Source organism: Orcinus orca, chromosome X (assembly GCF_937001465.1).
Source record: "Orcinus orca chromosome X, mOrcOrc1.1, whole genome shotgun sequence".
NCBI lineage: Eukaryota > Metazoa > Chordata > Mammalia > Artiodactyla > Delphinidae > Orcinus > Orcinus orca.
In genome coordinates, this window is record NC_064580.1 from 66,993,793 (window position 1) to 67,018,416 (window position 24,624).

At 37.9% G+C, this 24,624-nt stretch overlaps 1 protein-coding gene across 2 annotated transcripts in view; it reads left to right on the forward strand.

The window, feature by feature from the left end:
* ATP7A (ATPase copper transporting alpha) overlaps positions 1 to 24,624 on the forward strand; it is a 143,052-nt gene that overhangs the window by 47,341 nt on the left and 71,087 nt on the right. For both annotated transcript variants that reach the window (XM_049705078.1, XM_004280441.4), the window contains one exon: positions 15,076 to 15,216. In XM_049705078.1, the coding sequence (XP_049561035.1) occupies positions 15,076 to 15,216 (141 nt within the window). The remainder of the gene's footprint in view (positions 1 to 15,075; positions 15,217 to 24,624) is intronic.

Here is a 24,624-nt window from a genome sequence, read left to right on the forward strand (position 1 = left end):
ATATACTAAATTCTTTTTTTTAACATCTTTATTGGAGTATAATTGCTTTACACTGGTGTGTTAGTTTCTGCTTTATAACAAAGTGAATCAGCTATATGTACACATATATCCCCATATCTCCTCCCTCTTGTGTCTCCCTCCCACCCTCCCTATCCCACCCCTCTAGGTGGTCACAAAGCACCGAGCTGATCTCCCTGTGCTATGCAACTAAATTCTTATATATACATATATGTCTGTTTCTGGGACTTTCTGTTCCATTGCAAAGGATCTGTCTATTCTTTTTTTTTTTTTTTTTTTTTTTTTTTTGCGGTACGCGGGCTTCTCACTGTTCTGGCCTCTCCCATTGCGGAGCGCAGGCTCAGAGGCCATGGCTCACGGGCCCAGCCACTCCGCGGCATGTGGGATCTTCCCAGACAGGGGCATGAACCCGTGTCCCTTGCATCGGCAGGCGGACTCTCAACCACTGCGCCACCAGGGAAGCCCTGGCTGGTTTTCTTTGATACGTTTTGCAAACATTGCCCTATTAAGTCAATCCCTTTGAGGCTATTGTTAGCTCTAGACTTCAGCTTGAATTGGCTGTACGAGCAGAGGTAAGTCTGAGTGTTAGCTTCCGTAATTTTAAAAGGAGGCAAGTACCTCATTTATATTGCAGGATTGTTGTGAAATTATGTATATGAAATGCTATAGGAATCTGAAATATCTGTAGTTATCACAAGGACAGCTCTTTTGTAAGAAGCGGTGATTAGTCAAGGAGTCACAAAAATGGCCAGCAAAGCACACAGCCTTTTCCTAATTTGAGTGTTCTGGTCTTTTTTGACCTTACTAATATGTCTGAAGTACTGACTCCTAATCTTTTGGGAATGGTCAAACGAAAAGAACAATTATGTTTTGAAACATACACTAGTCTACTCCAGCTGTTTCATCTGAAATCTTAGTCTTCTGTTTGTATAGTGACAGTTGTGTGATGAAAGAGGTTAGACACTCAGTATTTTGAAAACAAGTTAAGGAATAAGATCAGTGTTCATTTTAAAGGTTCACACAATTTAAACGAGATGTTTTATGTAAAATAATAAAGAAGCTAATGCTTTCCCCTTTTGTTTTCAATTCAGAGGTGGTAGATTTTAAATAAAAGCAAATGGGTAGGAAAAAACTAAAAAAATTAAAACTTTTAAAAAATTAAATTGATTTGGAAATATATATACTCTGAAGGCAACTAGTTGAGTGTTTGCATAGCTAGAAATTATTAATTTGCTTGACAAAACAGGGGTGTTTTTATAGCCCTGGTGTAATAGACTGGGTGATTTTTGTCTCTTTATATGTTTGAGTTTATCATTGGTCTCACTTATTGAATTATTTCAATTTTGGTAACTTGTCTCTTAATTTCTGCACATTCCCTATATATTTTTCTTCTTTATTTCCCCCTAAAGTGGACTGTGTTTCTTAAAAATCTTTTTTCCTCCATCTTTATCGAGGTATAATTGACAAATAGAAATAGTATATATTTAAGTTGTAAAACGTGATATTTTGATGTACATATACATTGTGATATGATTACTGCAATCAAACTCATGAACATATTCATCACCTTACATAGTTACCATTTTTTGTTGCTGTTGAGGACAATTAACATCTCTTTTAGCAAGTTTTAAGTAAACAATTATTAACTGTAGTCATCATGCATACATTAGATTTCCAGAGTTTATTCATCCTTCATAATTGAAACTCTGTACCCTTTAACCAACATTTCCCCATTTCCCCCACTCCCCAGGCCCTGATAACCACCCTTCTAGTCTCTAAGAGTTCAACTTTAGATTCCACATATAAGTGAGATCATGCAGTTTTTGTCTTTCCATGTCTGGCTTATTTCACTTAGAATAATGTCCTCCAGGTTCATTCGTTTATTTTCCTTTTAAAAATTCTTACAGTGAAATAACTAAGGTCTACAAAGAGTATAGGGAACCGTATAACATATTTGTGTATCCACTACTCAGCCTAAGAAATTAAACATTACATATATAGTTGAAGTTTCCATTTATGTTCCAGTTGCATCCTTTCCTCCCTCGCCAAACTCCTGAATTTGGAGTTTATTATTCCCATGCATATTTTTATATTTTATATATATTTATATATATTTTATATTTTTAAATTTTATTTTACTACTACATATGTGTGCATACAAAAAAAACCATATGGTATTGTTTTACATTTTTAGAATTTTGTATCCTTCTGAAACTTTTTATTTCCTCAACTATGTTTGTGAGATTTATCCATGTTGCTACCTGTAGCCCTAGTTTGGAGTTTCTCAACCTCTGTTTTGTTGACATTTGGGGCCAGATATTCTTTGCTGTGAGGAGCTTTGTTGTCCATTATAGGATGTTTAGTGATATCCCAGTAGCACTTTCCCCTCCACCCCACACCCCACGTTGTGATAACCAAAAATGTCTCCAGACGTTGCCTGATATCCCTTTCATGGTGAAATCTCCCCTCTTCCCAGTAAGAACCACAATTTTATTTATTTTTTAAATTTTTATTTTATTTTTTATACAGCAGGTTCTTATTAGTTATCTATTTTATACATATTAGTCTATATATGTCAACCCCAATCTCCCAGTTCATCCCACCACCATCACCCCCTCCTGCCACTTTCCCCCCATGGTGTCCACATGTTTGTTCTCTACATCTCTGTCTCTATTTCTGCCCTGCAAACTGGTTCACCTGTACCATTTTTCTAGGTTCCACTATTAGGCGTTAATATATGATATTTGCTTTTCTCTTTCTGACTTAATTCACTCTGTATGACCATCTCTAGATCCATCCACGTCTCTACAAATGACCCAATTTTGTTCCTTTTTATGGCCGAGTAATATTCCATTGTATATATGCACCACATCTTCTTTATCCATTTGTCTATTGATGGGCATTTAGGTTGCTTCCATGACCTGGTTATTGTAAATAGTGCTGCAGTGAACATTGGGGTGTATGTGTCTTTTTGAATTATGGTTTTCTCAGGGTATATGCCCAGTAGTGGGATTGCTGGGTCATATGGTAATTCTATTTTTAGTTTTTTAAGGAACCTCCATACCGTTCTCCATAGTGGCTGTGTCAATTTATATTCCCACCAACAGTGCAAGGGGGTTCCCTTTTCTCCACACCCTCTCCAGCATTTGTTGTTTGTAGATTTTCTGATGATGCCCATTCTAACTGGTGTGAGGTGATACCTCATTGTAGTTTTGATTTGCATTTCTCTAATAATTAGTGATGTTGAGCAGCTTTTCATGTGCTTCTTGGCCATCTGTATCTCTTCTTTGGAGAAATGTCCATTTAGGTCTTCTGCCCAGTTTTAGACTGGGTTGTTTGTTTCTTAATATTGAGCTGCATGAGCTGTTTATATATTTTGGAGATTGATCCTTTGTCTGTTGATTCATTTGCAAATATTTTCTCCCATACTGAGGGTTGTCTTTTCGTCTTGTTTATGGTTTCCTTTGCTGTGCAAAAGCTTTGAAGTTTCATTAGGTCCCATTTGTTTATTTTTGTTTTTACTTCCATTACTCTAGGAGGTGGATCCAAAAAGATCTTGCTGTAATTTATGTCAAAGAGTGTTCTTCCTATGTTTTCCTCTAAGAGTTTTATAGTGTCGGATCTTACATTTAGGTCTCTAATCCATTTTGAGTTTATTTTTGTGTATGGTGTTAGGTAGTGTTCTAATTTCATTCTTTTACATGGAGTTGTCCAGTTTTCCCAGCACCACTTATTGAGAAGACTGTCTTTTCTCCATTGTATATCCCTGCCTCCTTTGTCATAGATTAGTTGAGCATAGGTGCGTGGATTTATCTCTGGGCATTCTATCCTGTTCCATTGATCCATATTTTGGTTTTTGTGCCAGTACCATATTGTCTTGGTTACTGTAGCTTTTGTAGTATCATCTGAAGTCACGGAATCTGATTCCTCCAGCTCCGTTTTTTTTCTCTCAAGACTGCCTTGGCTATTCGGGGTCTTTTGTGTCTGAATACAAATTTTAAGATTTTTTGTTGTAGTTCTGAAAAAAATGCCACTGGTAATTTGATAGGGATTGCATTGAATCTGTAGATTGCTTTGGGTAGTATAGTCATTTTCACAATATTGATTCTTCCAATCCAAGAACATGGTATATCTCTCCATCTGTTTGTGTCATCTTTGATCTCTTTCATCAGTGTCTTACAGTTTTCTGAGTACAGGTGTTTTACCTCTTTAGGTAGGTTTATTCCTAGGTATTTTATTCTTTTTGTTGCAATGGTGGATGTGATTGTTTCCTTAATTTCTCTTTCTGATCTTTAGTTGCTAGTGTATAGGAATGCAAGAGATTTCTGTGCATTAATTTTGTATCCTGCAACTTTACCAAATTCATTGTTTAGCTCTAATAATTTTCTGGTAGCATCTTTAGGATTTTCTATGTATAATATCATGTCATCTGCAAACAGTGACAGTTTTCCTTCTTCTTTTCCAATTTATATTCCTTTTATTTCTTTTTCTTCTCTGATTGCCGTGGCTAGGACTTCCAAAACTATGTTGAATAATAGTGACAAGAGTGGACGACCTTGTTTTGTTCCTAATCTTAGAGGAAATGGTTTCAGTTTTTCACCATTGAGAGTGATGTTTGCTGTGGGTTTGTCATATATGGCCTTTATTATGTTGAGGTAGGTTCCCTCTCTGCCCACTTTCTGGAGAGTTTTTATCCTAAATGGGTGTTGAATTTTGTCAAAAGCTTTTTCTGCATCTATTGAGATGATCATATGGTTTTTGTTCTTCAATTTGTTAATATGGTGTATCTCATTGGTTGATTTGCATAGATTGAAGAATCCTTGCATCCGTGGGATAGATCCCACTTGATCATGGGGTATGATCCTTTTAATCTGTTGTTGGATTCTGTTTGCTAGTATTTTTTTTTTTTTTTTTTTTTTTTTTTTGCGGTACGCGGGCCTCTCACTGCTGTGGCCTCTCCCATTGCAGAACACAGGCTCCGGATGCGCAGGCTCAGCGGCCATGGCCCATGGTCCCAGCCGCTCCACGGCATGTGGGATCCTCCCAGACCAGGGCACGAACCTGTGTCCCCTGCATCGGCAGGTGAACCCTCAACCACTACGCCATCAGGGAAGCCCCTGTTTGCTAGTATTTTGTTGAGGATTTTTTCATCTATATTCATCAGTGATATTGGTCTGTAATTTTCTGTTTTTGTAGTATCTTTGGTTTTGGTATCAGGGTGATGGTGGCCTCATAGAATGAGTTTGGGAAAGTTCCTTCCTCTGCAATTTTTTGGAAGAGTTTGAGAAGGATGGGTGTTAACTCTTCTCTAAATGTTTGATTGAATTCACCTGTGAAGTCATCTGGTCCTGGACTTTTGTTTGTTGGAAGATTTTTAATCAAAGTTCCAATTCCATTACTTGTGATTGGTCTGTTCATATTTTCTCTTTTTTCCTGGTTCAGTCTTGGAAGGTTATACCTTTCTGAGAATTTGTCCATTTCTTCCAGGTTGTCCATTATATTGGCATAGAGTTGCTTGTAGTAGTCTCTTAGGATGCTTTGTATTTCTGCAGTTTTTGTTGTAACTTCTCCTGTTTCATTTCTAATTTTATTGATATGAGTCCCCGCCCTCTATTTCTTGATGAGTCTGGCTAAAGGTTTATCAGTTTTGTTTATCTTCTCAAAGAACCATCTTTTAGTTTTATTGATCTTTGCTATTGTTTTGTTTCTATTTCATTTATTTCTGCTCTGATCTTTATGATTTCTTTCCTTCTACTAACTTTAGGTTTTGTTTGTTCTTCTTTCTCTACTTCATTTAGGTGTAAGGTTAGATTGTTTATTTGAGATTTTTCTTGTTTCTTGAGGTAGACTTGTATTGCTATAAACTTCCCTCTTACAACTGCTTTTACTGCATCCCATAGGTTTTGGTTTGTCGTGTTTTCATTGTCATTTGTCTCTGGGTATTTTTCGATTTCCTCTTTGATTTCTTCAGTGATCTCTTGGTTATTTAGTAACGTATTGTGTAGCCTCCATGTGTTTGTACGTTTTTTCCCTGTAATGGATTTCTAATCTCATAGCATTGTGTTTGGAAAAGATGCTTGATATGATTTCAATTTTTTTAAATTTACTGAGGCCTGATCTGTGACCCAAGATGTGATCAATCCTGGAGAATGTTCTGTGTGCATGTGAGAAGAAACTGTAATCTGTTGTTTTTGGATGGAATGTCCTATAAATATCAATTAAATCTATCTGGTCTAATGTGTCATTTAATGCTTGTGTTTCCTTATTAATTTTCTGTTTGGATGATCTGTCCATTGGTGTAAGTGAGGTGTTAAAGTCCCCCACTATTATTGTGTACTGTTGATTTTATTTTATGGCTGTTAGCAGTTGTCTTATGTATTGAGGTGCTCCTATGTTGGGTGCCTATATGTTTATAACTGTTATATCTTCTTCTTGGATTGATCCCTTGATCATTATGTAGTGTCCTTCCTTGTCTCTTGTAACATTCTCTATTTTAAAGTCTATTTTATCTGATATGAGTATTGCTACTCCAGCTTTCTTTTGATTTCCATTTGCTTGGAATATCTTTTTCCATCCCCTCACTTTTAGTCTGTATGTGTCCCTAGGTCTGAAGTGGGTCTCTTGTAGACAGCATATATATGGGTCTTATTTTTGTATCCATTCAGTGAGCCTGTGTCTTTTGGCTGGAGCATTTAATCCATTCATGTTTAAGGTAATTATCAATATGTATGTTCCTATTACCATTTTCTTAATTGTTATGGGTTTGGTTTTGTAAGTCCTTTTCTTCTCTTGTGTTTACCACTTAGAGAAGTTCCCTTAGCATTAGTTGTAGAGCTGGTTTGGTGATGCTGAATTCTCTTAGCTTTTGCTTGTTTGTAACTCTTTTGATTTCTCCATCGAATCTGAATGAGATCCTTGCTGGGTAGAGTAATCTTGGTTGTAGGTTCTCCCCTTTCATCACTTTAAATATATCATGCCACTCCCTTCTGGTTTGTGGAGTTTCTGCTGAGAAATCAGCTGTTAACCTTATGGGATTCCCTGGTATGTTAGTTGTCGTTTTTCTCTTGTTGCTTTCAATAATTTTTCTTTGTCTTTATTTTTTGTCAGTTTGATTACTATGTGTCTTGGCGTGTTTCTCCTTGGGTTTATCCTGCCTGGTACTCTCTGTGCTTCCTGGACTTGGGTGGCTCTTTCCTTTCCCATGTTAGGAAAGTTTTTGACTATAATCTCTTCAAATATTTTCTTGGGTCCTTTCTCTCTCTCTTCTTCTTCTGGGACCCCTATAATGCAAATGATGTTTTTTTAAATGTTGTCCAAGAGGTCTCTTAGGCTGTCTTCATTTCTTTTCATTCGTTTGTCTTTATTCTGTTCTGCAGCAGTGAATTCCACCATTCTATCTTCCAGGTCACTTATCTGTTCTTCTGCCTCAGTTATTCTGCTATTGATTCCTTCTAGTGTAGTTTTCATTTCAGGTATTGTATTGTTCATCTGTTTGTTCTTCAATTCTTCTAGGTCTTTGTTTAACATTTCTTGCATCTTCTCGATCTTTGCCTCCGTTCTTTTTCGGAGGTCCTGGATCATCTTCACTATCATTATTCTGAATTCTTTTTCTGGAACGTTGCCTATCTCCACTTCATTTAGTTGTTTTTCTGGGATTTTATCTTGTTCCTTCAACTTGTACATAGCTCTCTGCCTTTTCATTTTGTCTATCTTTCTGTGAATGTGGTCTTGTTCCACAGGCTGCAGGATTGTAGTTCTTGCTTCTGCTGTCTGCCCTCTGGTGGGTGAGTCTATCTGAGAGGCTTGTGCAAGCTTCCTGATGGGAGATACTGGTGATAGGTAGAGCTGGGTGTTGCTCTGGTGGGCAGAGCTGGGTAAAACTTTAATCCGTTTGTCTGCTGATGGGTGGGGCTAGGTTCCCTCCCTGTTGGTTGTTTGGCCTGAGGGGACCCAACACTGGCGCCTACCCGGCTCTTTGGTGGGACTAATGTTGGACTCTGGGAGGGCTCACGCCAAGGAGTACTTCCCAGAACTTCTGCTACTGGTGTCCTTGTCCTCACGGTGAGCCACAACCATCCCCTGCCTCTGCAGGAGACCCTTCAGCACTAGTAGGTAGGTCTGGTTCAGTCTCCTATGGGGTCATTGCTCCTTTCCCTGGGTCCCAATGTGCACACTACTTTGTGTGTGTCCTCCAAGAATGGAGTGTCTGTTTCCCCCAGTCCTGTCAAAGTCCTGCAATCAAATCCCGCTAGCCTTCAAAGTCTGATTGTCTAGGAATTCCTCCTCCCGTTGCCAGACCCCCAGGTTGGGAAGCCTGACGTGGGGCTCAGAACCTTTACTCCAGTGGGTGGACTTCTGTGGGATGTGTTCTGCAGTTTGTGAGTCACCACCCAGCAGTTATGGGATTTGATTTTATTGTGATTGCACCCCTCCTACCATCTCATTGTGGCTTATCCTTTGTCTTTGCATGTGGGGTATCCTTTTTGGTGAGTTCCAGTGTCTTCTTGTCGATGATTGTTCAGTTAGTTGTGATTCTGGTGCTCTCGCAAGAGGGAGTGAGTGCATGTCTTTCTACTCCACCATCTTGAACCAGTCCTCTGAGAACCACTATTTTAGTTCATTCATTTTAAGTACTGTGTCATGCTCCATGATGTATATATCCCCACTTATTTTTTCATTTTCCAGTTGATAGACTTTTAGATTATTTCCAAAGTGTTGGGTTTTTGTTGTTGTTGTTGTTTTGTTTTTTTTTGCAATGGGCATTCTTGTTCATGTGTCCTTGTACACATGTGAGATTTTCTCTAGGGTAATATGCCTAGGAGTGAAAATGTTGAGTTCTAGTATATGCATATCTTGAACTCTGCCAGATATTACCGAACAGGTTCCATAATGGTTGTACTAATTTATGTTCTCACCAGCTGAATACGGGAGATCCTGTTGCTCCACATTCTCATGAACACTTGGTATTGTCATATTTTGAAAGTTTTGTTTACCTGATGGGAGTAAGTGATATTCATTGTGGTTTTAATTTGCATTTTCTTGATTACTGTAGTGATCAAAAATTATCCATGTAGAGCTGTATCCAAAAAAAGAATTAAATTTTACCATATAATATATTAAGAATCCAGAAACCTTTCTCAAATTATGAGGCCTCATTATTTTAGGGTGATTTAAAAATAATGTTTGAGGGCTTCCCTGTGGCACCGGTTGAGAATCTGCCTGCCAGTGCAGATAACGTGGGTTCAATCCCTGGTCCGGGAAGATCCCATGGGCCACGGAGCAACAAAGCCCGAGCACCACAGCTACTGAGCCTGCACTCTATAGCCCGTGAGCCACAACTGCTGAGCCTGCATGCTGCAACTACTGAAGCCTGAACGCCTAGAGCCTGTGCTCTGCTACAACAGAAGCCACCGCAATGAGAAGCCTGCACGCTGCAATGAAGAGTAGCCCCCACTCGCCACCACTAGAGAGAGGCTGCATGCAGCAACAAAGACCCAACACAGCCAAAAATCAATTAATAAAATAAATAAATTTAAAATACTAATAAAAAAATAAAAATAATGTTTGAGCTTCTTTGATCAGCTTTAAGAAGTGGTTTTGTGCAGTCAGACTTCGTATGTGTCATGTTTGTTTGTACTCAACTTATGCAGTTTCTGTTTCCAAATCAGAGATGATGATCTAGTCATAATACTGTTCTTCCTCTTAGAAAATGTTATTACTGATGGTGATTACCATCTGTGTTTAGGGAGTGGCTCAAAATACTTTAATAACTGGAAGTTATTTCCCTCAGTGTTGTTGGATGCTCTTTTTCTCAGAGTCACCTCATTGCTAATAGCTGCATGCCAGATTTGTTTCTCTGATATTGTCATCTCCCATAAACATACATTTTTTTCCACACCGTGTGAAATTATTTACACTCTTACTCTGTTTTCTTAGTCATTTTGCTAAATGCAGTGGGAGATTACAAAAACTGTTCTTGACTTTGTACCTATCTTTGAGACATTTAAGATTCAAAAGATGGTTATACATATATTATAAAATCAATTAGAGTTGTGTGTGTTATATTTTATATAGAAAAATATATATATATAAATAATATATGTAAAATAGAGTAGTATGAGGGGAATGGAATTCCTCTGAGGTTTTGAGTGTAAGGTCCAATTTAAGTATAGTTTTGAAGAAAAAATACAGGCAAATTATGAGGGCAGAAGAAATACATATTATTCATAGTTGATCTGACATGCTTAAATTAGGATGTAATGGGAAAAGTAGCTGTATTAATGTAATTTTCATTCATGCTCAGAATTTCTTTCCTCCCTAATACATATTTCCAGGGTGAATTATCCACTCACTTTAAAAGTGCCTTTCAGGGGCTTCCCTCGTGGCGCAGTGGTTGAGAGTCCGTCTCCCGATGCAGGGGACACAGGTTCGTGCCCCGGTCCGGGAGGATCCCACATGCCACGGAGCAGCTAGGCCCGTGAGCCATGGCCGCTGGGCCTGCGCGTCCAGAGCTTGTGCTCCGCAATGGGAGAGGCCACAACAGTAAGAGGCCCGCATACAGCAAAAAAAAAAAAAAAAAAAGTGCCTTTCTGCTTAACTAGTCTTTCTCAGTTCCTCAGTAAGCCTGAGAGATGCTCCAATACTTTGGTCTGGAGCATACCCGATAATAAAACTGTAGTTCAGTTTTACATTCCTAACTCACCAGGTAAACTAGCCTTCATCTGTTGAGTGTATTGTATTCCAAAAGTTTGTTACCAATTCTGTTTTTTGAACTTGACAGTTTCTTATAAAACAATTTAGTCAGTTTTGGTAATGTACCTGAGTCAACCCTCAAAAGCCCCATTTGACCCATAGCATATTTGAGCCATATAGGTACTAAGTCTGAATGTTCTGGCCTTGAGGCAGGCAGCCATGTGCTACAAGAGGAAAGAGGAAGCAACTCCTTTTTTAGGCACAGGGCTAACAGTAGACAAAATATTGATAGGATCTGTTTGTTTTAGACATTATCACCTTCCCTTATCATACTCATTACTGCTTCCCAGTGACCCTCTCCCTAGTTAGAGCCCCTAATGCCTTCATGCTTGCCTTAAGTACCCTGCCTTGGACTTTTCACCTAGACCTGTGAGTTCTTACATCCCAAGGATCCTTTGCTCACAATTACCTGCGTTTCCTGTCCCATTTGGGCTTCTGTTCTATTGTAGTAACTGATCATACCTAGATATTAGGAGGTGTAATGCCAGCTATCAGCCCCTTAACCTATCAAAGAGGAGTTTGTATTTTAAAAAGAGGATACAATGTCTATTAAGACAACTGACCTAGATTCTTCAAAAAGTTACTTGGGGGAAAAGAGATAAAGGAGAGAGGCTGTTTTAGATTAAATGAGACAAAGGAGACATAACCAAATGCAGAGTGTGAACCTTGTCTGGATCCTGGTTTGGAAAAAAATAAAAGCTGTAAGGGATATTCTTGGGACATTTAGGACAATTTAAATAGAGAACTTATATTAAAGGATGTACAATGATTAATTTTCTTAGCTGTGATCATAGTATTGTGGTTTTATAGGAGTTCTTATTGTTTGGATATGCATGCTGAAGTATTATGATCTCTAAAACTTAAAAATAGTTTAGGAAAAATAGAGCAAGTATAGCAAAATGTTAACAATTGTTGAATTCATACAGAGGGTATACAGATAGATGTTCATTGTATTATTCACCTTTTATGTGTGGTTGAAAATTTTCATAGTAAAGATTTGGAAAACAGGGAAGCTGTTCATTAGTATAATATTCTTTAGATTGTAAAATTTCATGCAATGGAGAATTCAGGCAATATGGAGAACTTCATTTTTTACTACTTCTTCCCTATTCCACTTATCATTCATTCAAAGATTCACATATTGTCCTATTGACAGCAGCTGCTCTGGCTAGAGGAAGGAAGAGTTTCTCAGGGCAACAACAGCTTATTTTTACATATAGATTGTAAGTCATAGTTTACCAGAATGTGAAAATCTTTGGCAGTGTGGTTCATTAGAATCATTATTTTTTTTGACTTTGAATAAAGGCTGTTTCAAGTCATTAAAATCAAAAGTTAGACAAAATGTATTCTTTTATATTGAATATATATTGTAAGTCTCTCTGTAAAAATAGTAATTTAATAGTAATTTCATAAGAAGAATCAGTGGACATAACTGAATTGTTAAGTGTTGCATTTGGAATAACTTTAGATCTAACTTTAAAAGTAAATAACAAAAATAGACTAATAATTATGAGTCTATTTCAGATCAAATCACACTATAAGTTACAGTTGTTCCATAATTAATGCCATTTGAAGTTAAGACTGAGACTGATGCACCTAGGGATGAATTTTTCTTTCAACTTTTCTAAGATTTTTACATTTTAAAAATGGATATGGAAAACAGTATGGAGGTTCTTGAAAAAAATTAAAAAACAGAACTATCATGTGATCCAGCAATTCCACTTCTGGGTATTTATCCAAGGGAAATGAAATCACTATCACAAAGATATTTGCACCCCTCTATTCATTGAAGCATTATTTACAATAGCCAAGACATGGAAATAACCAATGTCCATCGATAGATGAATAGATAAAGAAAGTGTGATATACATATACACATTCTTCAGCCGTAAAAATGAAGGAAATCCTGCCACTTGTGACAACATGGATGGACCTTGAGGGCATTATGCTAAGTGAAATAAGTCAGACAGAAAAAGACAAATACTGTATGAGCTCACTTATACGTGGAATCTGAAAAAACCTGAACTCATAGACACAGAGAACAGATTGATGGGTTGGTTACCAGAGGTGGGGGGTAAGGAGTGGGCAAAATGGATGAAGGTCGTTAAAAAGTATAAACTTCCAGTTATAAGGTAAATAATTCCTGAGGATATAATGTACAGCATGGTGACTATAATTAACAATATTGTATATTTGAAGGCTGCTAAGAGAGTAGATCTTAAAATTTCTCATCACAGGAAAAAAAAATGTAACTATGTATAGTGATGGATGTTAACTAAACTTATGGTGGTAATTTTGCAATATATACATATATCAAATCATTATATTGTATACCTAAAACTAATACAATATTATATGTCAATTATATCTCAATAAAATGGCAGTTTCATGTGATTCAAACTAATTATCAGTGAAAAAAACAAAGATTCCTGCCTTCATGGAATTTTCGTTTTAGTGGGAAGTGTATTGCAGTGTAACAAATTATTCCAAAATTTAGTGGCTTAAAACAACCAACAATTATTATCTCACAGTTTCTGTGGGTCATGAATTTGGAGTGGTTTAGCTGGGTGGTTCTGGCTCAAGGTCTGTCGTGAGGTTGTAAGTCTATATGTCAGCTGAGGCTACAGGCATCTAAAGACAACTGAGTCTGAAGGATCAGCTTTCAAGGCAGTTAACTCACCTAGTAGGAGGCCTTATGTCTTTGCTGGTTATTGACAGGAGGCCTCAATTTCTCACCATGTGAACCTCTCCAAAAGGCTGCTTGAGTATCCTCATGCCATGGCGGGTAGCTTCCCCTAGATGGGGTGATTCAAGAGAGAGGACAAGGAGGAAGCCACAGTGACTTTTTTCCCCTCCTGCAGTGCCTTTTATGACCAATCTTGGAAGTCACACTTTGTCACTTCCACTATTGACTTGGAAGCAAGTCACTGAGTCCAGGCCACACTCAAAGAGAAAGGAGTTAAATTCCACCTCTTGAAGGAAAGGAGTAGCAAAGAATTTGTGAACATATTTTAAAACCACCACAGGAAGACAGGTAATATGCAATAAACATAGTAAGTAAATTATGGAGTTTATTAGAAGGTTATAAGTTCTATGAAAATAAGAAAAAAATAGAGCAAAGGTAATGGGAATCAGAGTATCTGTGTGTGGAAGGGGTGTGGGATGCAATTTTCAACAGTGTGGTCATTGAAAGACTCATTAGTAAGGTTAGATTTGAGTAGACTTGAAAGAGATGAGGAAGTTAGCTAAGCAAATATCTAAGAGAAGAAAGTCCTAAATCAAGGGAATAGCTAACCCAAAGGCCCTGTGGTGGGGGTAAAATGAGGTGAGAGAAAAGAATGTTAGCCATATTTTATTAGTAGAGTATTTTCAGCTGGGGAGGTGGGAAAGTTGAGGAAGGATAATTTATTTTTTTTAACTTAAAGTTTTTTGTTGTTTTTCGGTTTTTAAGTTTTTATTTTATATTGGAGCATAGTTGATTAACAATGTTGTATTAGTTTGAGGTCTACAGCTAAGTGATTGAGTTATACATATACATGTATCTATTCTTTTTCAAACTGTTTTCCCATTTAGGTTATTACAGTGTTTTGAGCAGAGTTCCCTGTGCTATACAGTAGGTACTTCTTGGTTATCTTTTTTTTTTTTTTTTTTTTTGCGGTATGCAGGCCTCTCACTGTTGTGGCCTCTCCCGTTGCGGAGCACAGGCCCCAGACGCGCAGGCTCAGTGGCCATGGCTCACGGGCCTAGCCGCTCCGCGGCATGTGGGATCTTCCCAGACCAGGGCACAAACCCGTGTCCCTTGCATCGGCAGGTGGACTCTCAACCACTGCGTCACCAGGGAAGCCCAGTTTATCTATTTTAAATATAGTATTGTGTACATGTCAGCCCCAAACTTCCAATCTATCCCCCCCTGCCCTTCCCTCCTGGTAACCATAAGTTCGTTCTCTAAGTCTGTGAGTCTATTTCTGTTTTGTAAATAAGTTCATTTGTATCATTTTTTTTAGATTCCACATATAAGCAATATCATGTGATATTTATCTTTCTCTGTTTGACTTCACTTAGTATGATAGTCTCTAGGTCTATCCATGTTGCTGCAAATGGCATTATTTCATTCTTTTTTATGGCTGAGTAGTATTCCATTGTATATATGTACTACATCTTCTTTATCCATTCCTCTGTTGATGGACATTTAAGTTGTTTCCATGTCTTGGCTATTGTAAACAGCACTGCAGTGAACATTGGAGTGCATGTCAGAGGAAGGATTATTTCCGTGGCTGAAATTAACAAGTTCATTGTTTCTAATAGGAATATAAAGAAGAAATCAAAATGGATCCAAGTATGAGTGTGAATTCTGTCACCATCTCTGTTGAGGGGATGACATGTAGTTCCTGTGTTTGGACCATTGAACAGCGCATTGGAAAACTGAACGGTGTACATCACATTAAAGTAAGTTACTCCTTGGAAATCAGTGAAGTCAAATGCTGTTGACTGGAATTCTTCTGGGAAATTACTTCTAACACTGAGACAGATGCAGACACACTGACACGTACGACATAAAGACTATCACACTTTTAACCTTGAAGCTGAATAAGTTTTCTTCAGCCCATTAACTTATTTTTTTGTTAAAAAATAAGAAATAATACATTTTTAAAATTTAAAAACATCTGAAGATGGAATCTGGATGTTAATGTTTGTATATTTATCAATATATATTTTATAAGTATATAGATGCTGATATAATTTTTATTACTCTTAATCTCATGTTGATCTAAAATATATGTTCTCAGAGAAAGGACTGTGAGGTTTCTTTCTCTTTTATAGCATGACAGTTACTATGTTTAGTAATAATGTAGTCTTCTCTAAGAGCATGCATACAAAGTGTAACTAATTTTCTAAACATTTTCACTTCAATGTTATTTAATCAATAAATCATTTTATTTAAAAGAATACGTTACAATTAATTACATTAAGTGACATTACCAAACAGTTTTAGAGTGGTTAGCTCTAGAACAAGGAATGAAAGAAACACTGTTAACCATTATGTGTCTGTGTATTTTCTCTTCACATTTCTTAAATCACAAATAAAAAATAACAAGATACTGCAGTGAAAATACAATTAGTTTCTCGCAAATAAATTAAAAGTGTGTATGGTCTGGGGAAAACTGAAGCCCAGCTCACCGGCTTACAAAGGGGGTGTGATATAAAACTGGTGCCTCCACCCACATCACTCCCCTCTTCGATTCTGTTCTTCCCCAGAGCCCTAAGCTTCCCACACACCCTAGATTACTGCTGAGGAGTGAGCTGACACCATCCTGTATGAGTGAGGCCTGGCATGATGCGCTCAGGTTTAGGGCAAGGGGAAGGCCGTAGGTGAAACTGGAAGATGGGGAACTAAAGACGTGCACTCACTGCCTCTGCTCTCTGAGTATTCAACCACATCACCCTCCCTCCAAAAGGAAGCTAATGTGACACAGTGACTCTGGAAGGAACCTAGCGGTATGTTGGAGTGCAACAGACCAAATGGTTTCTACAGCTGAATCAATCCAGCCAGAGAACATGAAGGAGAGAAGGGAGGGCACAGTTGTCCCTCTAGGTCTGGAGACTTTGGGTCACCCAGGATGCAGTCCCCTTTAAGAAAACTGCCTTCCAGAGCCAGGCCCCTAAGTTGGCAAATTCTGAAATGAAAGAGAGAGGTATCACCTGTTAGAGCCCTATGCTGCTGCTCCAAGCATTGGGTTTGCAAATATAAGAGGGGATAACCCGAAGCTAATGGCCTGGGTAACTAAAGAATGAAACTAGATGGGCTAGGCACGGGCATGCTGAACATTTATCTAATTCCTCCCTGAGAGCTGTCCAGGCCTAGGAGCTGCCCTGAGCACTTGTCTTTGCTGAGCTTAGCCTTAGGGCAAGGGGAGGGCAGAAAAATGGAGAGTAAAATAAAAATATAAAGAGCCAGAAAACCCAAAGCATGGCCCAAGGGAACCTTTCTGCAGGGATAGGTTTCTCAGGGCCTGCATTTTCTCCTGATCAATAAAAACTCTGAGCTTTTATCAAAGAGGATAGAAACTCTCTGTTGGGGAGGGAGGACAACAGGAGATCAGGGAGATCTGCTGGCTATCCTGGGGCAAAGCAGGGGGAAAGGGAGCCTCTCCATTTCCCAGAGACAAACTGCCAAAAAAGACTGTGTAGAAGCCTCCCTGGGCAGAGCCCAGGACTGAGAAAGGTGGTAGGGATTTGAGTTCACTTCAGTTTTTAATTGCAAAAATAAAATTGACTTTTGTTAGACTATCTTAACACATTCCTGCTATAATTCGTCTCAGAATCCTACTTAGTGGAAAAGAGTGGTTTATTTGTATATTCTAATTTTTCTGCAATGAACATGAATTGTTAATATAATTGTTATAAATAAATAAGAAAACCTAAACTTTGTTTAGCGCCTTCTAAACACAAAAGCCAAAAGTACTAAAGTCAACACAAAACTACCCCAAAGGGAACAAAATGATACTGTGCCCCCTCATATCCTGTAAAAAATGTATTTGAATGTGTCCTGTGCTCATTTTTTTGACATAGACATAGTATGTTAAAGCTGCAAGGGGTCTTAGATATGACTTAAGTCGTCTAGCCCCCTCATTTTACAGATCAACAGATTGAAGCCCAGATAAGGAAGTGACCTGTGCTAAGTTACACAGCTACCTAATACCAAACAAAACTAGAACTCAAGTTCCATGATTCCTGGGCCAGTATGTTTCGTGGTCATACAGTGTCTACAGATGCAGTTTAATTTGTATATGGTTCTCAAACTTGTGATCTCCAATTTATTCTTTCACATAACTTCTAAAAATAAAGGAACCTGGTATTTTCATCATAAAGGTGCCTCCTACCACCAAATTGCTGTTTTAGCTCTGTATCACTAGTCTCTATAAATTCTCCTCAGAATAGTTCTAGTATTTTTAGTATGAGACACCTTGAATTATATTTTATTTGTCACTACCTTTTTAATCTTTTTATTTCCGTGTTCGTAAAAATGTCTTTGATTTTAAAGCCTTTGGGGTTAAAAAAGTATGTTTTGATTAAGTCCAGCTTTCTCAGCCTCAGCACTATTGACATTTTGGGCTGGATAATTCTTTGTTTTGGGGGGCTGTTCTGTGCTTTCTATGATGTTTAGCAGCATCCCTGGCCTCTACCCACCAGATGCCAGTAGCCTCTCCTCCCACTTGTGACAACCAAAAATGTCTCCAGACATTGCCAGTGTCTCCTAGGGGTGAAATTGCCCTCAGTTGAGGATCACTTCTGTAGTCCCTTCTCAGAGAACCTACTGTACACCCTTTGTCTGTTCAGTTAATATTTGATGATGGTGAATTGATATATCAAACAGGCTCATGTGCCCCTTTCTCTTCATATTAGCTTCTTATGGTTCTTTTTTTTGCCAGTTAGAGGTATAGTGAACAGTGGTTCTCAAACCATACCATGAGAATCACCTGGAGGGCTTGTAAAACATAAATTGCTGGTTCCATGCCCAGAGTTTCTGTTTTAGTAGATCTGAATGGGGCCTGAGAATTTGCATGCCTAATAAGTACCCAGGTAACTCTAAAGGTGCTGGTCCTGGAACCACAGTTTAAGAACCATTATATTGCATGAGCTATACTTACACTGAAGATTATTTATCATTTATCTGAAATTTAAATTTAACTGGGTCTGTCCTGTATTTTTATTTGCTAAATCTGGTAACCCTTCTTTGAAATCATCCTTCCCCTTTACTTTTACTTTTTGTTCCTGTAAGTTTTGCTTTTTAAAAACTGCCATGTAAATGGAATCATATGTTATATAGCCTTTTGAGTCTGGCTTCTTTCACTTAGCATCATGCATTTGAGATTTGTCCATGTTCTTGCATGTATCACTGGTTCTTTCCTTTTCATTGCTGAGGAGTATTCCATTGTGTGGATGTACCAAAGTTTGTTTACCCATTCACCTTTTGAGAGACATTGGATTGTTTATACTTTCTTTTGTGATTATGAAAAGCAGTGCTCTGAATGTTCACATCCAAGTCTTTGTGTGGACATAAGTTTTAATTTCTCTTGGGCAAATTCCTAGGATTTGATTTGTTCCATCATATGATAAGTGTATGTTTAACTTTTTGAGACACTGACAATTGATTTACCACAGTGGCTATACTATTTTATCTTCCCACCAGCAATGTTTGAGGATTCCACTTTTCTCACATTCTCTCCAACACTTTGTATTAACAGTCTTTTTAGTTATAGACATTCTAGTGAGTATGTAGTGGTATCTCACTAATTCGCATTCCCTTAATAGCTAATGATATTGAGCATCTTTTCATGTGTTCATTAGGCATTTGTATACCTTTTTTGGTAAAGTGTCTGTCAAACCTTTTGTGAAATTTTTAGCTGGGTGTTTCGTTTTCTTATTATTCAATTTTGATTGTTTTCTATGTGTTCTGAATTGTCTTCTTTTAGATATGTGTTTTGCAAATAATTTTTCCAGTCTGTGGCTTGTCTTTTTAATCTCTTAAAAGTATCTTTCCGGGCTTCCCTGGTGGCGTGGTGGTTGAGAGTCCGCCTGCCGATGCAGGGGACACGGGTTCGTGCCCCGGTCTGGGAAGATCCCACATGCCAAGAAGCGGCTAGGCCCGTGAGCCATGGCCGCTGAGCCTGCGCGTCCGGAGCCTGTGCTCCGCAACGGGAGAGGCCACAACAGTGAGAGGCCCGCGTACCGCAAAAAAAAAAAAAAAAAAAAAGTATCTTTCCCAGGGCTTCCCTGGTGGCACAGTGGTTGAGAGTCCACCTGCCGATGCAGGGGACACGGGTTCGTGCCCCGGTCCGGGAGGAGCCCACATGCCGAGGAGCGGCTGGGCCCGTGAGCCATGGCCGCTGAGCCTGCACGTTCCGAGCCTGTGCTCTGCAACGGGAGAGGCCACAACGGTGAGAGGCCCATGTACCTCAAAAAAAAAAAAAAAAAAGTATCTTTCCCAGAGCAGCAGTTTTTACTTTTGATGAATTCCACTTTACCTACTTTTTTTCCTTTATGGAGCATGCTTTTGGTGTCATAGCTAAGAAATCTTGGCCTCACCCAGGATCACAAAGATTTTTCTCCTATGTCTTCTAAAAGTTCTTTCATTTTAGGTTTTGCATTTAGATCTATTATCCATTTTGAATTAATGTGAATACATTATGAGGTATGGGTTGAGGTTAATTTTTTTTAATATGGATGTCCAGTTTTCCAGGCAGCTCTATTTGTTGAAAAGTTTATTCTTTCTCCATTGAATTGCCTTTGCACCTTTGTTGAAAATCAATTTACCATATATTTATGGGTATATTTCTGTATGCTTTGTCCGATTCCATTGATCTGTATGTCTGTCCTTTGGCCAATAAATACCACAGAGTCTTGATTATTGTAGCTTTATAATAAATCTTTTCTTTTTTTTGGAGCAGAGAAAGATTTATTGCAGGGCCAAGCAAGGAGAATGGGTGGCTCATGATTGAAAAACCTCCTTAAGTCCCTAATGGTTTTCAGGGGGAAGTTTTTAATAGGAAAAATTTGGGGTGAGGGCTGCAGGGTGTGTGACTTTCTTCTGATTGGTGGGTGGTGAAGTAACAGGATGGTGCTCCAGGAATCTCGTATTCAGCCTGAAGTTAGCATCCTCCACCTGGGTGGAGGCCTTAGTTCCTGGTCTCAGGACTTAATGAAGCTCAGGTTCTTTACCTCTTGTCACAGAAAGATTTCAGTGAGAGATAAAGTGATAGGTAAGAAGTGGATTTACTTAGAGAGATACACATTCCACAGACAGAATGCGGTCTGTCTCAAAAGGTGAGAGCAGCCTATGATAAATCTTAAAATCAGATAGTGTAATTTCTCAACTTTGTTCTTTTTCAAAATTGTTTTGGCTGTTCTATTTTCTTTCCGTTTACATATACATTTTAGAATCATTATATAGGTTTCTACAAAAATATTTGCTGGGATTTTGATTGCGATTGTGTTGATTCTGTAGATCCATTTGGATAGAATTAACATCTTAATATTGCGTATTCAACCCTGTGCACATGCTATATCTCTCTATTTAGGTATTTCTTGATTTCTTTTATCAGGGATCTATAATTTTCAGTCTTCAGATTCTGCATATATTTTGTTAGGCTTATATTCAAGTATTTTCTGTTTTTAGATGATGTTTAAATGGTACTTTTTTTTTTTTTTTTTTTTGCGGTACGCGGGCCTCTCACCGTTGTGGCCTCTCCCATTGCGGAGCACAGGCTCCAGACGCACAGGCTCAGCGGCCATGGCTAACGGGCCTAGCCGCTCCGCGGCATGTGGGATCTTCCCGGACCGGGGCACGAACCCGTGTTCCCTGCATTGGCAGGCGGACTCTCAACCACTGCGCCACCAGGGAAAACCCGGTACTTTTTTTTTTAATTTAAATTTCAGTTGTTCATTACAAACATACAGAAATGCAGTTGGTTTTTGTATGTTGACTTTGTATCCTGAACTTTGCTAAACTGACATTAAGTCTATTAGCTCTTTTTGTAGATTCTTCGGGATTTTCTACATAAGCAGTTATGTCATCAGGGCATAAAAATAGTTTTATTTCTTCCTTTCTAGTCTGTATGTCTTATTTCTTTTCTGTCTAGAACCTCCATTACAATTTGGAATAGGAGTGGTAACAGTGAACATCTACGTCTTGTTACTGGTTGTAGGGGGAAAACATTCAGTCCTTCACCATTAAGTATTGTGTTAGTAGAGGGTTTTTGTAGATGCCCTGTATCAGGTTAAGGAAATTCCTTTCTCTTCCTGGTTTTCTGAGAGCTTTTATTTGTAATCACGAATAGATGTTGCATTTTTTCAAGTGCTTTCTCTGCATCTCGATATGATATTATTTTTCTTCTTTAAGGCTGTTAATATGGTGAATTACACTGATTGATTTTCAAATGTTATACTAGCCACGCATTCCCAGGATAAGCCCCACTTGGTCAAAGAATACTTTTAATGAAAAATTTCAAACATACACAGAAGTGAAGACCTAGTACAAGGAACCTCCCTGTACCTGTCACCCTTGCTACTTATTTTCATGATATCCTTGCTACTTATTTTCATGACATTCTCATCATTTGAATTTGATAATGTATTTTGCTGATGCTTTTAAGAGTTGATCTGGACCTTCCTACCTGTTGTACTTTTTGACTAGTGGATTGGAATTTCCTAGTATATCTCCATGCCGTTTCCAAGCCTTTTTGCTGCCCCCTGCCCACCGTTTTCCTTGTCACTCTTCAGGATTCTCAGCACTGTTTGGAGCACAGCACTCTTTCCCATGCTTCATTCAGTTTGGTTCCCCACCTGTTCTCTCCTATTTCTCCACAACTTGTATCTAAGGGCCCAAAGAAATTAACAATATCTCCTTGCCAAAAGATTGGGGATTTCTACTGTAATGATGGTAATATATGAATGGTTTTTCTTAAATATTTTACTGTGAATTGCTGACTCTTCAGCATGTTTATTTTCACTGCCAGGGCTTAATGAGTTAATGTGTAATTTTAACTGGCTTGTGTCTTCATTTGTATAATGTACTTATTATTTTAATATATTTAAGTTTTCAGCATCATTAAAACAACTTTATATTGGCAGTGGTTCTATAATATTTACCAGAAGTTTTCTATAATTTTGCTTTTATACAATATTCATTATAGTGATGATGGAAAGTTAATGCAACTTTGGAATTTGATCAGCTTGCATCAGTCCTAAAATGCTTTTCTTTTGACTAGTTCATATCCACATGTAAAAGATAAATTTTAGACACACTGCCCAGAGTAGATGTTAATATTCTAAAGGGAGCTTTGTCTAACTGGACATCAGATTTAGTGCAGGATTTAAAATTAGGAATCTGATGGATTCTTTCTAATAATCAGAAGCTCATTATATATTTTAAGTGCATGAATCATTAAATTTGAAACAATTTTTTTTTACTTTTTATTTTATATTGGAGTATAGTTGATTAACAATGTTGTGTTAGTTTCAGGTGTATAGCAAAGTGATTCAGTTATACATATACATGTATCTATTCTTTTTCAAATTCTTTAGGTTGTTACATAATATTAAGCAGAGTTCCCTGGGCTATACAGTAGGTCCTTGTGGGTTATCCATTTAAAATATAGCAGTGTGTACATGTCAGTCCCAAACTCCCTAACTATCCATCCCCCCCACCCTTACCCCCGGTAACCATAAGTTCCATTCTCTCAGTCTGTAAGTCTGTTTCTGTTTTGTCAATAAGTTCATTTTTATCATTCATTTTTAGAATCCACAGACAAGTGATACTATGCAATGTTTCTCTTTCTCTGTCTGACTTACTTTACTCAGTATGACAATCTCTAGGTCCATCCATGTTGCTGCAAATGGCACTATTTCATTCTTTTTAATAGCTGAGTAATATTCCATTGTATATATGTACCATATCTTCTTTTTCCATTCCTCTGTCAATGGACGTTTAGGTTGCTTCCATGTCTTGTCCATTGTAAACAGTGCTGCAATGAACATTGGGGAGCATGTATCCTTTCAGACCATGTTTTTCTCCAGATATATGCCCAGGAGTGGGATTGCTGGATCATATGGTAGCTCTATTTTTAGTTTTTTTAAAGAACCTCCATACTGTTCTCCATAGTGGCTGTACCAATTTACATTCCCACCAACAGTGTAGGAGGGTTCCCTTCTCTTCGCACCCTCTCCAGCATTTACTGTTTGTGGATTTTTTGATGATAGCCATTCTGACTGGTGTAAGGTGGTATTTCATTGTAGTTTTGATTTGCATTTCTCTAATAATTAGCGATATTGAATATCTTTTCATGTGCCTCTTGGCCATCTTGTATGTCGTCTTTGGAGAGATGTCTGTTTAGGTCTTCTGCCCATTTTTTGATTGGATTGCATTTCTGTACACTAACAATGAAAGATCCGAAAGAGAAATTCAAGAAACAATCCCATTTGCCATCTCATCAAAGAGAATAAAATACCTAGGAATAAACCTACCTAAGGAGACAAAAGACCTGTACTCTTAAAACTACAAGACACTGATGAAAGAAATTGAAGATAACACAAACAGATGGAAAGATATATCATGTTCTTGGATTGGAAGAATCAATATTGTCAAAATGACTACACTGTCCAGAGCAATCTACAGATTCATTGAAATCCCTATCAAATTACCAATGGCATTTTTCACAGAACTAGAACAAAAAATCTTAAAATTTGTATGGAGACACAAAAGGCCCCAAATAGCCAAAGCAATCTTGAGAAAGAAAAACGGAGCCAGAGGAATCAGGCTCCCTGCCTTCAGACTATACTACAAGGCCACAGTCATCAAAACAACATGGTACTGGCACAAAAATAGAAATATAGATCAAAGGAACAGGGTAGAAAGCCCAGAAATAAACCCACACACTTATGGTCAATTAATCTATGACAAAGGAGGCAAGACCATACAATGGAGGAAAGACAGTCTCTTCAATAAATGGTGCTGGCAAAACTGGACAGCTACATGTAAAAAAAAGAAATTAGAGCATTCTTTAACACCATACACAAAAATAAACTCAAGATGGATATAGACCTAAATATGAGACCAGACACTATAAAACTCTTAGAGGAAAACATAGGCCAAACCCTCTCTGACATAAATAACAGCAATATCTTTTTTGATCGCTCTCCAAGAGTAATGGAAATAAAAACAGAAATAAACAAATGGGACCTAATTAAACTCAAAAGCTTTTTCACAGCAAAGGAAACCATAAACAAAACAAAAAGACAGCCCACAGAATGGGAGAAAATATTTGTAAATGATGTGACCGACAAGGGATTAATTTC